This window comes from Nannobrachium achirus (genome assembly GCF_963921795.1).
Source record: "Nannobrachium achirus genome assembly, chromosome: 3".
NCBI classification, from domain to species: domain Eukaryota; kingdom Metazoa; phylum Chordata; class Actinopteri; order Myctophiformes; family Myctophidae; genus Nannobrachium; species Nannobrachium achirus.
Genome location: NC_137812.1, coordinates 2237090 through 2254036, shown reverse-complemented (window position 1 = coordinate 2254036; position 16947 = coordinate 2237090). Strand labels below are relative to the sequence as shown.

At 41.9% G+C, this 16947-nt stretch overlaps 1 protein-coding gene across 1 annotated transcript; it reads right to left on the bottom strand.

The window, feature by feature from the left end:
- Positions 1 to 321: 321 nt before the first annotated feature.
- Positions 322 to 15192, bottom strand: gstt1b (glutathione S-transferase theta 1b; the record flags this gene model as incomplete). Its single annotated transcript, XM_080721079.1, has 5 exons — positions 322 to 519; positions 3241 to 3417; positions 10889 to 11039; positions 11396 to 11483; positions 15081 to 15192. The coding sequence occupies 5 exons, from the start codon at positions 15190 to 15192 to the stop codon at positions 322 to 324; spliced, it is 726 nt and encodes a 241-aa protein (XP_080577205.1).
- Between the last annotated feature and the right edge of the window lie 1755 nt (positions 15193 to 16947).

Below are 16947 nucleotides of genomic sequence, written 5' to 3'. Positions count from 1 at the left end.
ATCTGAATTCCACCACAGCATGTAGATCTGCTATTTTCACACTTTCTTCACAATTAAAAGTCCTTAAATTGTCACTTTAGAAATGTGCAGATACGCACTATACACCCCAACGCTGGTTGGTTTACTGCTGAATGAGAAAACAATGTTTCACATTAAGTTAATCATCTGGGGACCCCCCGAAATAATTTGGGGACCCCGACCCCCAGGCTGAGAACCACTGTACTATAATACAATTATTTCAACAATAAGTACAAAAGATATTACGTTGATTATCTGTGCTGTATTGTTGTCAACCTCAAGCAGTGATTTCAGTGTTGGTCATCACATGAACAATCTCATGACCTTGGGCTTGAACATCTGCAGCTTGCTGTCGTCCATGGTCGCCACCGTCTCCTTGGCCGCCATGATCTTTTTGTGAGCTTCGTCGAACAGCTCCTTCCCGATGGCCTCCTGGACCCGGTCGCGCCAGGCGCTGAGCCTCGGCCTCCCCTCGAACACGTCCAGACCAGACGCCACAGGCTGTCCCAAAAGAGACAAAGCTGAATGCGGTGTTCAATTCACTCTAAAACATGAGTGGGCAACTGGCGGCCCGGGGCCACATGCGGCCCCCACCTTCACTTAATGCGGCCCGCAGGTTAATACCAGACTACTGATATATTATTGATTTCAGCTGTTACAATTCTAAACATGACCTGCTTTAATTAGGTCATATTAGTAGCTTAATGACTAGTATAGTGATATTAAATTGCTTAATTGTATAGTTAATTGTATTTTTTATTTGTATTTAAGTTCATGAAGTTAACATGAATATATAACTAAATGTGTTTGAAATTAAATAAAAATGTTACATTTCAGGATTCCAATAAAAAAAAAAGAAAACACATTAATCAGGATTCCAATTCAAAAGAAGCAAAAATAGCCGATCTACAAGCTCAAGCTTGTAGATCTGCTATTTTTGCTTCTTTTGTATGAGATATGACAAAGTAGGACGTAGCAATATGCAATGTGGCCCTCTGGAGTGAAGGTGGAAATATAGTGGCCCTCTCCATCATCAAAGTTGCCCACCCCTGCTCTAAAACGTGCTATACAAAAAAACAAAAATTGCCTTGCTTTGCCTTACATTCCTCCAAATTATCCCCTCTCTACACAGGAACATCCTCAGTGTTATTTGAACTCAGGGAGTGAACATACGGAACCAAACGGACCCTTCATGGTAATTATTTTCTGTCTTTTTTTTTTCAAGTTAAATTGACTGTCTGCTAAAATGAATGGTTGTGCGGCCTTGAAGATAAAGACGCAACATTTAGACTAGACATCTAGTACTGGCTGGGGCCCAAAGTGCACCCCCCCCCCCTCCCCCCTGCTCAAGTGGGTGTTGTTCATCTTAGCTCAGCAGCAGTAGAAATTCTTTGTCTTTCAGGAGACCCGGATTTGAACCCGGGTATTTCATAAAAGGTTATGGATTGCAGGTTTAATCAATCAATCAATAAAATAAAATAAAAAAAAAGATTTAAAACACACACACACGCACGCACACACACACACACACACACACACACACACACACACACACACACACACACGCACACGCACGCGCACACACGCACACACGCACACGCACACACTTCTGAAGTTCTGTTGTATTCTATGCTAGTCTGGCCAATTCAAATACACATATCTAGAAATTATAACTGCTTTTTAGTTTGGAGATCACTTGACTAGCCTTTTGACGACTTTGTAAATCACGTCGCGGCTACACCTCCACCTTATTTGATTATTTTGCGGATCTGCACTGATCTCAGAAATAGCACCTGTGGAATTGTAGTAGATTAAGAGATTATCATGATTGATTATGTGTTACATTATAGAGTGGAACAAGTGTTCATTGATTAAATTAATATCTAACCTAATGACACATCATTGATACTGGATAGCTTGTAAGAGTCTTGATGTCTCACAAGGATTGAGTAGCTATTGTTTTGGTAAAGCCTATCTTGTTATGGTACAGCTCGTCCCAGAGGCCTTGAAGCCACATGCATAACTCTAGTGTTTGACCATTGTTGTTGGCAGAACTACTTAACCACTGCCCAGAGTGTTAAACTGTACTTCTGTCCATGATATCATGTTTTATAAACTTGACCACCACCACCTAATATAATTGTCTTGTCTCCTCATTTTCTGATGATTATCGATTGATCTGAATTCCACCACAGAATCCTCAAGACAGAAATCTGTCTCCAGGACTAAGAACTTTAACCCCTTATACCTGTATATATGTTTTAACATAGGAAAAGATTTTTTTTACTGGAGTCGTGACCCATAGAATTTGGTTCATGACCCACAAATGGGTCCCGACCCACTGTTTGAGAAGCAGTGCACCGAGTGCCACGCTGCGAGCTTGTAGATTTGATATTTTTGAAAAAGTGTGGAAAAAGTCTTTGAATATTTCAAATCCTTCTAAGATTTTTTGAAAAACCTATGTTTCTATGTCAGTGGTGCTCAAACTTTTTCATGTGAAGGACCCCCAAAATGATATGTATTTGGCCACGGACCCTCATCTCAAAATATGTAGTTCCACTTCCAGGGACCCCCCAGAAGCAAAATTTGAGTTACAAATGTTTGCTTCAAAAATACATATATTCAAAGATTTGCACACATTTTCACAACGTTTCAAAAAAAATAGCAGATCTACAAGCTCGCAGCGTGGCACTGCTGTGAGCTTGTAGATCTGCAATTTTTCCAATATAAAATCATTCCAGGCCCCTCCACCTTGGGCCCTAGTAGGGCATTCACGAATAGTGATTTTTAGTATTCGAATTATTCGACCTCAAAGTATTCGAATATTCGACAGGACTGGCCAAACTGTCAAATATTAAGTAAACAAGAGTCGAACATTGTGAAAATAGCCGATCTACATGCTCACAACGTCACGCGCTGCGAGGCGTTGTGAGCATGTAGATCGGCTATTTTCACAATATTTATCTGCGGAACCGAGTCACATTAAATGTAATACCTACAATTCCAAGTGCTTGTCAGGGTTCTTATGACTTCCTATCTAGCCAAGCTTTATAAACCATGAAGAAATACATATACAGTATTTTTAAAGACAAAACAATAAAAGAAATAAGCGAATATTCGACTTCGGTGAACAACGTCGAATAGTGACTTTGATATTTGAATATTTGGTGAATGCCCTGGGCCCTAGTAACTCAGTCCCACTTTCCCCTCGCCCCCGCTCACCTGCATGACCTCCACGATGGCCACCAGGTCGGCTAAGGAGACGTGTTCTCCTGCGATGAAGGGCTTGTCCTGGAGGAACTTCTCCTCCAGCAGCTTCAGGGAGCCGTTCAGGTCCTCCAGGGCCGCGTCCAGCTTGTCCTGGGGGACCTCCATGGCCAGGATCTTTGGAATCAAAACCTGGGGGAACAAAAAGACACCCTTTCAGCATTACAATTTAGGCATTCAGCAGACACTCTTAACCCAGAGCGACTTACAATAAGCAAGGTAATACATCAATATCAATACATCAAATGCATAGAAATAGTAATCTAAGAAAATAACGTAGGAAGACCAAGTACTAGGGGTGTAACGAAACATTTTAATAGCGATTCAATACATATCACGATACATGGTTGACGATAGGATACATGGACGATATTGGTTCATTCATGGCGATACGATGCAATTCGATTCAATGATTTAAAATCGATATAGTAACTATTTAGCAAAGAAATTAAATCTGTGTGAAAGGTGTGGATAGTGCAGGTATTTAAGGCAACATTGTTATGGATATAAATAAGTAAACACAGTGATTATCTGCCAAATACATGGACATTGTATATTGACAGACCTGCACCTTGACATGAACCCAGAGATTACACAGATGTATCGATAAACCAGAGTAGCTATATGGAAAGGAAAATAAATGAAACCCCTCCTTGTGTAAATGTGAAATGTTCTTCTTAAAAATACTAAATACAATGCACAAGTAGGTAGTATCGACACAATCGATTCTTTGCACTGCCGATTCGATACGATACAAAATTAAACGATACGATTCGATTTTAGCCGTTTTCATTTCTATATACTTTGATTTTTGGAGCTGTGTGCAGCTCCCTATACGTGGCTGTGTGGGTCTGTGTGTCTGTCTGTGTGTCCGTCCGTCCGTCCGTATGTAGCCTGAGAGTAGCCTGACTTCGGCGCGTAACTAGTGCCGCACCATTTACGCCACTCGCGCAATATATACATCAAAATGTGCGGCTCGGCCGGGAATGGTGTTCTATTACCTTTCGTTCCGATCCGCCTTACCATGCCGACGTAATCGGCAAAAAACAACGCTTAATTGTCCCCATTGACTTATAATGGGACAATGCAAGAAATCACTTTCAAGTATTTTTCTCTCGTAAACCATAGGAGCTACAGTTTCAAACCTCGGAGAGGAGATTCATAATGATTTTAAGAATGAATCGAAAAATAATTACATCACTCGGCCTCATGGTGGCGCTATAACGGCCCACTTTACGTTTTGCCCCGTAACTCTTGAACCGTAGATCGGAAAATTTAAATTCTTTTTTCCCTGGATTCCTTGGGTCAAGACGCATCTCCCCATATAGGCCACGCCCATTTGCACCAGGATAGATTTTCCGCCATCTTGAATTTTCTCCAAAACACACTTTTTGCTCCTTTTCCTACATATTTTCTTCAAATGTCACAAAAATCGGTACACATGATCTACACACACACACACACACACACACACACACACACACACACACACACACACACACACACACACACACACACACACACACACACACACACACACACACACACACACACACACACACACAACACACACACACACACACACACACACACACACAGACACACACACACACACACACAGCTCCACTTCACACGGGTGTGATTTTTTAAGTCAAAAGCGATATTTCGATGCAGTTACTATATCGTTACACCCCTACCAAGCAACTATTCAGTAAAAGCTTTATATCGTCACTGTCGGGCAGAAACCTCGTATCTCCAAGTTTCAAATGTGTATGTTTTTTTCGCGAAGTAAAGCCCTGCATCATTAGACAAGGCCACCGCACAAAAGTAGTGAAAACAGCAGATCCACAAGCACACAACGCCTCGCAGTGCAAGGCGGTGTGTGCTTGTAGATCGGCTGTTTTCACTAGTTTAGTTAATTCTTTTAAATGATACAAACGAACGGTTTTGGACATACAAGGTTTCCACCCGACAACGATGATATACAACCAAAAAAAAAAAATGCTATCCAACTTTCATGTATGGTCATTGAGGGTAGGCAAGTGCTATGGGCTAACAAAATATCTCCCCTCCCCCCCCGACATCTCTACACACATTTATATCGACTCTAAAGCAGTGAAAACTCCTAATGTGAATCACAGAAACTACATGGCCCATAGAATAAAGGTATTTTAGAATTTTTTTATGAAATATTTTTTCTTGAAAACTATCTGAAAAGAACATCTGGAAAAGCAAATTAGCAATATAAAGAAGAAAAAGATTGAATTTGTGGCTATAGCAACAACGTGATTTATATTTCTACTAAACCTTTTCTTTTCCGAAACTATAATAAATAGACATTTTCTCTGATCTCCAAATCAGAACAATGGGATTTAGGGGAAGTTTGCCTTTAATCAATTGATCTAGGATCTAACCCTTTAAAAAGCACTTCAATTGATCAAGGATCTAACACTCACAATAGCAAATACCGCCAACTCCCAAATAAGGTTTAATGTTCAAATGATATCATGAGGACTTGAAAGAGAAGTGGACCTAATACACACACATAGGACACGGGAATGCTTGTCACACCCCTTGTGTGGTTACTATATAGCTTTGACCCTTGCAATACTTTCTGTTGGTTACTTTGTAACAATTCAAACTGTGTTTCTGTTGGATAGATCATAAATCATCAGCTTAGTCGGGAGCCCTTACGTCGATAGAGGTAAGGTAGATAAGTAGATTTAACCATTTATTGCATAAATGGAATACAGTTAATCTCGACATTAAAGGGCTCCGCGTTCAGAGATGTTCCCTTTATTTTGTGCATGCTTGCTAAGCAAAATCAGGGAACACTAAGCAAGAACCCCATAGGGCACGGGTCTTCAATGTTTTCAGGCCAAGGACCCCTTAGTTGAGAGAGATTTTGGATTCATGTCAATTTGAGTATTCAGATATTCAACCACTTGAACTGTCAATACTTAACTTGGCCTTTCTCTGTACTTACTGTGCTCTTTTTTCCCTACACCAAAACTCTTTGCCGAAAATAGCCAATCTACAAGCTCACACCGCCTTGGTGTTATGAGCTTGTAGATCTGCTATTGATGGCTAAAGTTCTCTGAATATGGACACTAAGGTTCAAGTGGTTGATATGAAAAAGGAGAAAAAAAGTGATTTTTCTATCACTCAAAGATTTGGAGGACCCCTTGGAGTAACTCTGAGGACCCCCTAGGGGTCCCGGACCCCCTGTTGAAGACCCCTGCCATAGGGATTAAATAGCAGAACAATAGCAATACATTGACACATAACTTAAATCAACAGACATAATCACTAGTATTTGAGCTTTGCCAGACTGATCAAAGGTGGAGGCTGGGGTGGAGGAGGCAGCTAGCAGCGCGTATCCGAGGCGTCGGATAACCAAGCATAGGTAGGGAAAGCAAGTCATATTTAAAGGAGCCTTCCCTAAATAGTAAATGGTGCATTTATATAGCGCTTTTATCCAAAGCGCTTTACATAGATTGTGCATTACATTCACCCATTCACGCACACATTCATACACCGGTGGCGGAGGAAACCATGCAAGGCACCAACCTGCTCACCGGGAGCAATTAGGGGTTCAGAGTCTTGCTCAAGGACTCTTCGACATTAACTCAGGGGGAGCCCGGATTCGAACTGGGAACCCTTCGTGCTCTAATAACGGTTTCTCTACCCCTGAGCTATGCCGCCCCTACTGAACGAGAGCTTTGATTGGAGTATGACAGTGTGACGTAATGACCAGCAGATATGTGAATGAGGAACGGGAAAAGAGCTGAATGACATCTGACTATAGCTGGGCGGGGCAAGACTCCTGCATGTGTCCTGCATAAACGAACGCTGAAGCCTTCATGCTCCACTAACATCTGGAATGTACAGAGTGAAATAACAAGTGTCAACAGTTCTAGGGCACGGTGGCACAGTTGGTAACGCTGTCGCCTCGCAGCTAGAAGGTCCTGGGTTTGATTCCCGCCGGGGGATGCTGTGGGCGTGTTCTCTCCTCCGCGTCATCAGTGCCCACACCCTAGGTGGGATTGGCGAAAGGGCCTTTCTGTGTGGAGTTTGCATGTGTCTCCTAGGGTAGATACCCTCACAAAAACATGCAGTAATCCTGGTCTCTATAATGCCTCCCCCTGGCCAGCCGGGGTGCCAGGAACTGGTTGGAATAACGTTTTCCTTCCACACGCTACGTCCAAACTGGGGAAATCCCCAATGTCAGGTGAAAAGAAGCAACTCGGGCTACTCATGCATAGAAAGAAGCATGAGGTCAGTCCGTTGTCTCCCCAGGTGCGGCAGAGGGAGAGCAGAGCCCAAGATTACAAGTTAGACAATTGGCACTGGGTGAAAACAATGGGTTACAAAATTGTGGGATAAAAATTGTGGTGTGGTGCTTAATGGGCCACTGCCAGCTCAGTGGCCTTGTTCTTAGACAGCACCATTTAAGGAGAGTTGCGTCACCTCCGCTCTCTTCATCGGGCCAGTCTTCTAGAGGGCCTTCTAATGGCTCCGAACCCAAGTTTAAGGAATGCATTGGAATCTAGAAGCATTTCGTCATTGCATCACAGTTCTAAAAAATGTTAATAAAGGCCAGGGTTTTGCACAATCAGAGTCAAAGGCCACTGTGATTGCGACCGTTAGGTCGCAGTTACTATCAAAACATTCACTGGCTGTCAGTCTGTCTCTCAGTCTTTCCGTCACGTCACACTTTTGCCCTTCTCATATCTCCGCAACCGTTGCCCGTATCCATGCCAAACGTTGCACACACACTCCTTGGCTGCCAAACGACAACCTCCACCCCTCATTCTCACATGCCCCTCTTCTAGCGCCACCATGAGGCCGATTCTTGCAAAACACATTTTTGGACACTGCTCCTACACATTTTGCCCTAAAAATCACGCAAAGCGATACACAGTATGTCTAAAGTCATGTCATCAACATGGATCTGTCCCATTTCCCTTATTCCCCCGATTGGCTACCATTGCCTTATAAAGTCTGTGTATGCGACCTGACGGTCGCTTATCCGATTAGGGAGTCTTGCTGGTAAAATGCGTCTTCAATAAAGCTGCCTTTAAATGGTATCCATGGTGCCTCCCTGCTTGGCACTCAGCATGGTTGGATGGGGATAAGACCCTGCAAAAACATCTAGGGGGTGTACTTGTACATCATGTCTGGGGAATGAAGCCTCAAACAGGCCTTGGAGATAAGGCTGGGTCACGTGGTTTGGGAATTGTTGGTTCCCATGACTTACTTAGGCCTACTGTAGGGGAAGTGGCCCTGTCTAGTGTGTGTGCGCGTGTGCGTGCGTGTGCGCGTGGCTGCGTGCGTGCACACGGCTGAATCGCTCTGCGCCAAATTTATTGTAGGCCAGAGAAGTAAACCCCTGAATATTTCTCACGTGTTTTATAGTTGTTGAAGCATTCTGAAATTGAATACCAAAAGTCAATGGAGGTCAGATTGGGCTGAAACTTTGCCCAAAGCACTATAACTGAGGTCATAGTGCTGCTGTCGTACACTGGCCACATGACGTCTGCATGAGATCCCCAGATCCACATCGAAAGTAAGTAAGGGACCTGTTTCTGCAGCGTGAGGCAGCTTGATGCACAAGTACACCCCCTGGACATGACTCTAGTAGGTCGCAGGGACTTAGGTCGCAGCACAACGTGTTGTGAGCTTGGATGCCGGCTATTTTCGGTACTTCATAACACACTAAACTAAGCATAAAAAAAGGCAATACTGGAGATTTGGTGTGGATTTTTCTGGACAGTGAGGGCAATTCTTTCAACACAAGATGCTGCATTTAAGTTCAGGAGAGTTTGGACAAGGCTATTCTCTTGAATGCTGCCTTCAGGTAAGGCATGGAAAGAGGGCATTTGCATTTCTTTCACCATAGTAAAAACTGTATTAATGGTTTGAAGAGAGGGCACTTTTTACAGACGGATAAAAGGGCAGGGGCTCAAGCCCCCTTTGATGTCTATTTGTGCACATGCCTGCTTGGGCATAACAAATATAATATGCCCATATATGGAGACAAGTGTATAAATCTCACTGGTGTCACTATTGCTCTGAGATATTATACAGAGGTTACCCTATATGGAGACTCAAATCCCCATTTATGGAGCCCTCTGATGTCAGCAATACGACGACATAGCACAAACATCATAAGACTAGCCTGCACCACATATTTGGGCATGGCTGAAACAGAACTCTGTACACACATACAAAAAATAGCACCGGTGTGAAGTGAGCGATGCCCACTTCTCATGTTATCAAACACGACAAACCTGCAAATGTAAACTGTAAATTGTTGCGTATCTCCTTGCATGAGCCGTTCTGTCCTATACATACATATACATATATACACATACACACAAAGCCAGACGTAGGAGCGGTTAGCCCTGCTCAAAAGGACCGACACAGAAAGAACTAGAGGTGTGCCGATTGATCGGTGAGTGATCGTGATCGGACGATAATGCCTCTATCAGCTTTGCTACAAGCTAGATCAGCTATTTTCACAATATTTATCTGTGGGACTGAATGTAACCTCAGCTTCAACTCCTACAAGTTGAATTGGATACTAAAGGACCTCAGCCTGCAATCTCCTAATGTTTATACTTAATATACAATGTCAATGTTTAGTAAGCATTAAATATAAATGCTGCTACAATAACACAATAAATAGAGGAATGTATGGATTTGACGCTGTGATCGGGAATATCGGTATCGGCAGATACTGATTCCAGTTGATCGTTATCGGCCCCAAAAATCGCAATCAGAGCATCTCTATAAAGAACTGTGCAACAAAGCAATGTGTGAACTGGTTCTCAACCTGTGGGTCGGGGGTCCCCAAATTATTTTGGGGGGTCCCCAGATGATTAGCTTAATGTGCAATGTTGTTTTCTCTCTCAACAGTAAACAAACCAACATAAAGTTTAAGTGTATAGAGGGTATCTGCACATTTCTAAAGTGACAATTTAAAGACTTTTTTAATACCTCTAAAATCACAAATTAAGCATTGGCCAAATTATCAAATATTAGAGGCATAAATTGTGAAAATAGACAATCTACATGCTCACAACGCCTCCCAACGCGAGACTTTGTGAGCATGTAGATCTGCTATTTTCACAATAGAACCGTATTATACAAAATGTAATGCCTGAACTCTTAAGCCCTTTGCATGCAGGCGCGTTTATCCGCACGGATAAAACGGACAATTTCATTTTTTAAAAAGAAAACAATGATTCTCTACGACCTCATGCACACCGGATCCGAATTAGCCGTGCGACGAGTGGCTGCGGCCGTGCGTTTTTTTCTCGATCGAACCCAGTTCGATTTGTGCGTCTTGTCGCATGCGGTAAAAAAAAAAAAAACTCATCACTCCTTATATGACTCCTTTTGGGATCCGCAGCGCCGATTCTGCCAAATCCAATGCGTCTTATTCATGCAAAAGACGAAAAAAAAAAAAACCCGCAACTGTCCTGTGTGCAAAGGGCTTTAGTGGTCGTCAGGGTGGGGGGGTCCCCAGTTAAAATATGATTATTTTGGGGGTCTCGCCCTGAACAGGTTGAGAACCACTGCCCTTGTGTGAACCCACCCTGAGCCAGAACATCTTGGAGCCGTGCCATCGTATGGCCATGTGCTGCCAGGACAGATACTCGTTGACACGGGCCCTCTTCTGCAGGTCAGCCGGGTACCAGTGGTCAGGGGTCTGGTGCTTCTCAGCAAGGTACTGCAGGATTGCAATGCTGCAGTGGGAGAGAGAGAGAGAGAGAGAGAGAGAGAGAGAGAGAGAGAGAGAGAGAGAGAAAGCACATTGTTTTTCTTTAAAAGTGTTGAGTTTAAAGCGGCAATCCAGAATATATTTATTTTAATATAATGTGCTTATATTTTGATCAATCTTTATGGTACAGTATGTTAGAACAATATAACTAATTGGCACATTATGGGGTGGTTTCCCTACTCTTCCATTGAGAAATGTAGACCTATGTTTGAGTAATTCATTTATTTTAATGTATTTGGAAATATACTGTATATTCATTAACATTTGCTATTGCATTTGCTGTTTGTCAACTGTAATTCTATTAACGTATACAGTACTCACCTTTCTGCCAAACAGAAGTCTCCATCTTTAATTGCAGGGACTTTTCTTATCAGACTTATCTTCCCAAATTCATCACCAAAGTGTTCACCTAAAAGCCAAGAAACATGATTTTCTCACCAGTGTTGGAATTGACAAATTGACAAAACAGAAAAACCAAATGGGAATTATCAGTGGGACATGATGACATGTCTGGACAAACTGCCCACTTCTAGGAGCCCACATTAGCCTAATTATTAACACATAAGTGACAAGTTGAAAATGTAGGCCATGGGTCTTCAACAGGGGGACCAACCCCTAGTTGGTCCTCAGAGTTACTACATGGGGTCCTCCAAATAGAAAGTGATAGAAACATTTTTTCTCCTTTTTTATAATGACCACTTGAACCCTAGCGTCCATATTCTGAGAACATTAGTCAAAATCACACCCGTGTGAACTGAGCGGTGGGGGGGGGGGGGGGGGGGGGGGTGCGTGTGTGTGTGTGTGTGTGTGTGTGTGTGTGTATTGCAGTTGATGCACAGGCCAGGCTAGACTCAACAGCACCTCTCTGGTCACCCAGGGTACTGAGGCTACATACACCAGAGGCTACAGACAGACAGACAGACAGACACACAGACACGGATACACACACGGCCACGCTATGGAGACGGTGTGACCACCGCTCAAAAATAGCAGATCTACAAGCTCACGACGCCTCGCAGCGCGAGGTGTTGTGAGCTTGAAGATCGTCTATTTTTGGCAAAGAGCTTTGGTGTAGAGGGGAAAAAGAGCAGACTAAGTACAGATTTCTCCTTTTTTATAATGACCACTTGGACCCTAGCGTCCATTCTGAGAACATTAGTCAAAAAAAGTAAATCTACAAGCTCACAACGCCTCGCAGCGCGAGGCGTTGTGAGCTTGTAGATCGTCTATTTTCGGCAAAGAGCTTTGGTGTAGAGGGGAAAAAAGTACAGAGTCAAAGGTCAAGTTTATTAAGTATTGACGGTTCAAGTGGTTAAATATATATGAAATTGACATGAATCCTACTGATGATTGTGCTGTCAAACAATGAAACTATATGGAATCTGAAAAGGTTGTGGGGGTCCCTGCTCCATCTCTCTCTCAGTTTCAACCAAGGGGTCCTTGGCCTGAAAACGTTGAAGATCCCTGATGTAGGCTAAAGGCCAGGATACTATTCCACAGTTTACTTTTTCCATGGACCTCATCATATCCATGGCCCTTCAATCACTCAAACTAAAACAAGTTGTCCGCACGCGATACACCGCTCTCCCTTCTTTACTTATTTAAGCAAATATAATTAACACTTGTTTTGCCCGTGTAGGGCTTCATCAGGTTACAAGCTTATGGCTTTGGAACCCTTTATGTAGGTCAGAGCCAGTGAGTGTCATCACACAAAATGACTTTTTTGTATTTGTCGCATTACAAAAAAAATATTATAGTACATTTACCCCCATTGATTCCGGATGGGGACCCAGATGCATTTGGGTCCCCATCCGGAATCAATGGCGGTCATTTTATTGTAGTCAAATATTATTGAACTCAAGTCTCCATGGCGTAAATTTTTGGGGGTGAACTACTCCTTTAATAAACCAATAGGTTCTCTATTATGTGAGGTTCCCCTCCCAAAAGTCCCACCTGTGCGAAGTGCTGTCGTGTGACGTGTTTTAGAAATTAATTTGGTATCAAACACAACACACATGCATATCTCCTTGTATGGGCCGTTCTGTCTGTGACATCAACTGCGCTGATGTCGGTCTAGCCTACACACAAAGCCAGGCCTAGGAGCGGTTAGCACTGCTCAAAATTAGGGGCCATACTTCTGAAAAATAGGTAAAAAAATAATTAAAATCAAACAGTGAGTAAAGGCTCACTGACTGACTCTGACCTACAGGGTTCCAAGGAGCCTGTAACCTGATCCTGAAGCGGCCCTACACATGGGCGAAACGCATAGACTGTAGAAGGGCGAAACGTTGTTAATTATTCTTAAAGGATCACTTCACACATTTTCAACCTGTTTATAATGGGTATTCACTAGGCTAATTCTCACTATATTATAAGATGACACCATCTCTGTCTATCTGGTCTGTGTCCCAGAGGAGGACTTAAGGGATATTTCAACTTTCAAAAAAACTTTTGGTAATTTTATCATCTAATCAGGCTTTTTTGAACACCCTCAACAGTTTTTTTTTTTTTTTTACCATTTTCCCAAATAATTATTAAAAATAAATGAAAACAGTTATCGAAAAAACACGGCCTGCTCACGTATTAGGAGGGTAGTTTGAGTCACCAGAAAAAATAATGGGTGTTTTTAATTAATCTATCATGGTTAAAATGAAGTTTGAAGTTACAATGGGTGTGTATGTGGAGAGAGGCCCTTCCACTGCTCCCTGTTGAAAGTGGAATATCCCTTTAATAGTTCAGAAACCTGACATTATCAGTCAATAGAAACAGCAGGCTTTCTCTTCCTGGAAAGTTAGCATGCTGTACTAGAAGACAAATTGCTCTTGCATTAATAATAATAAAAAATAGGTTTAAAATTGTGTTTGAAACGGCCAAACCTGCCAATAGATAATGTCACTTGGCAGATGTATGATTGTAAGATGTAAGCTGTATGATGTAAGATGTATGTTTTAGCCCAGCCCTACCCTCCCCGACCCCTCTTTGTATTTACCTACTGTATGATGTTTTTATTTTTTATTTTTAAAGTTTTCCCCTTTTTTCCTGACTATATCTACTGCATAGTACTGTGTTCTATCCGTCTGTCATTCAATGTTATATGAGATACTTTAATGGTTTCCTATGGAAATAAGTTTAGTCTTTTCTAGGAACTCCTTTTAGTAGACCTTGTACCTGTGAACTGTACTGTCATGAAACTGTACTTTTTCCTATGCAAACTTCTTCTAATAAAGTCTTCAATCAATCAATCAATCCTAATAAAAGTCTTCAATCAATGAACTGTTCCGCCCTTGAGACACAGACAAAGATAAATAAACAGAAATTGTGCCAAGGTTGAAAATGGATGAAAGAGGTCCTTTAATTTAGGATCTAATTGGGTGCTTAGAAATAAGCCAATTCGGCCACTGTCTGGCATTGCTCATCATAGTAACAGTTTTTTCAATAGAAATTGGGCCTCGGTTTCCCAGATTGCAGTTGTTTCTATTTGTTTTGTTTTGGTTTGATTGAATGAATGCTTGTCTTTATTAGACGTTTTTGCATATAGGAATACAGGACAAGTAGCCTAAGCAGTTCAGAAAGGTCTAGGCTACTAAAAGGATAATAGACCACAAGAAAGCGCAATGGATTTTGCATTGGGGTGCTTTTTGTAGACCTACTCAATTCATGATACTTGTCAGTGTTTCATACATAAAAGGGTTATAGGCTATCTGTCAGTCTGTGGATTAAACAATTTATTTGTGTTAATCAGATCAATTAAATCACGGTCTCTGCGTTTTCCGAGTTATTCTATAGGGCTATAGGCTACTGTCCAGTTAGTGCATGGCCATTTGGCTACAACCAAATTATCTTGTTCTGACTGTAGCCAACTAAAGTAGAAACTGACTTTACTTCCCATTCTCTCCGAATTAACTTTAGCCTACTGCCTACCCGATGATCCGTTATTTAACAAGCAAGCAAAGTCTGACAACGATAAGCGGGCAGCAGTGAACTTGCACAGCACTACAGCACGTACCGTTAAAGAGCGCGACGTCTTTAAACTCAAAGGGAATGTTGTTCTTCTTGAGGAAGATGAACACGGATCTGCAGGGCTGAGAGAACATATCCACATAAAGCTGCACGGACATGATGACTGACGGAGCGGTGGTCGATGGGGATGTGAAGGAATGGAACAGAAGTCTAGATCCAAACTCACTGTTTGTTTTGAGTTGCAGAACAGAAACAGACTAAACAGAGACAGAGTGGTCTCCCCAACGACACGCCTCTAAAAGCCAAACGTAGGTCTACTCCGTAGTACAACGGTGTTGCTCGTCAAAATACATTCCTGACCCTTCTTTGTAATATAGCCTATATATTTTTGTATTGCAGCTTTTTTTTCTGACTATAATACTGCATAGTTGCAATGTTATATGAGATACTTGTGCAAATAAGCCAAGTCCTTTCTAGGATCTCCTTTTAGTTGACCTTCTAGGCCTACCAGTGAACTGTACCTTTTCCTATGCAAACTCCTAATAAAGTCTTCAATCAATAAATGTAAAAAAAGAAAAAAAAGCCTACAAGGGGGGGGGGGGGGGGGGGGGGGGGTGGGACTGAGTTACTAGGGCCCAAGGTGGATTATTTTATTATTTTACAGGCCTACTTTTGCTATTGAAAAATAGCAGATAGGGCCTATAGGCACCGAGTGCCGCGCTGCGAGCTTGTAGATCTGCTATTTTTGAAAAGTCGTGAAAATGTGTGCAAATATTTGAATATACAGTATGTATTTTTTAAGCGAACATTTGTAACCCAAATTTTGCTTCTGGGGGGTCCCTGGAACTAAATGTTTTGAGATGGGGGTCCATCATTTTGGGGGTCTTTCATATGAAAAGGTTTGAGCACCCACTGACATAGAAACATAGGTTTTTCAAAAAACCGGAGAAGGATTTGAAATATTTAAAGACTTAAACAAATTTTCACAATTTCAAAAATAGCAGATCTACAAGCTCGCAGAGCGGCACTCGATGCTGCGCTGTGAGCTTGTATATCTGCTATTTTGCAATAGTTAAAGCACAAAAGAATGTGTTCCCAGTCTAAATGGGTTAACCCCCCTCCCCCTATGAAGAACATTCATGGGGGGCCCACAGTGAATCCTTGTACCCAGGGCCCAGAATTTGGTGCAACACCCCTGGATACATAATAGACTATTGTTGATTCTGGCTTCCCTCTAGAATAGACATTTATTCACCATCTAGTAGTCAACATCATTATTAAAGCTGCAATCAAGAACTTATGTGTAAAACGTTATTTTTTTATAAATCTGTATGGTAGAGTAAGCTGTTGCACGAGAAATACAGCTACATGAGCGTTGACTGTTTTTTTTTGTTTTGTTTGGCACTTCTGGTTTTGTGCCTGCTCTCTTCACTGTACAAAACAGTAGGATATTTTTTTCATACTTCTATGTAACTTTGTAAAACTTAAACTGCTGTGCTGCATCTGGGTGACTGATTTCCCCCCCTTGGGATAATAAAGGTATCTATATCTATCTATCTATCTATCTATCTATCTACGGTATCTATTTTGGTATCTATTTATTGGAACCTGATGTATACCCTGGAGTAGTAGGACACCTACTGGTCACTTTGAAAACCACAGAACTAAGCTAAAGACATACAACTATTGAGTAAATCCAGATAGAACCCTGGCACTGATTGTCAAATAAATAATCAATACTTTTCATTTACTGAGAATGCAGTGAGTGAACTTCCTGGAGCATTTAATCACTAGCTGATAGTTAGGGTTAGGGTCAAATCCATCTTGTCTCTTCCTTTAACGACAGTTTGAACAAGAAGGCAATATTAACAGTATCATATTCACAGTATCACATGTAAGTAGTATACACTTCA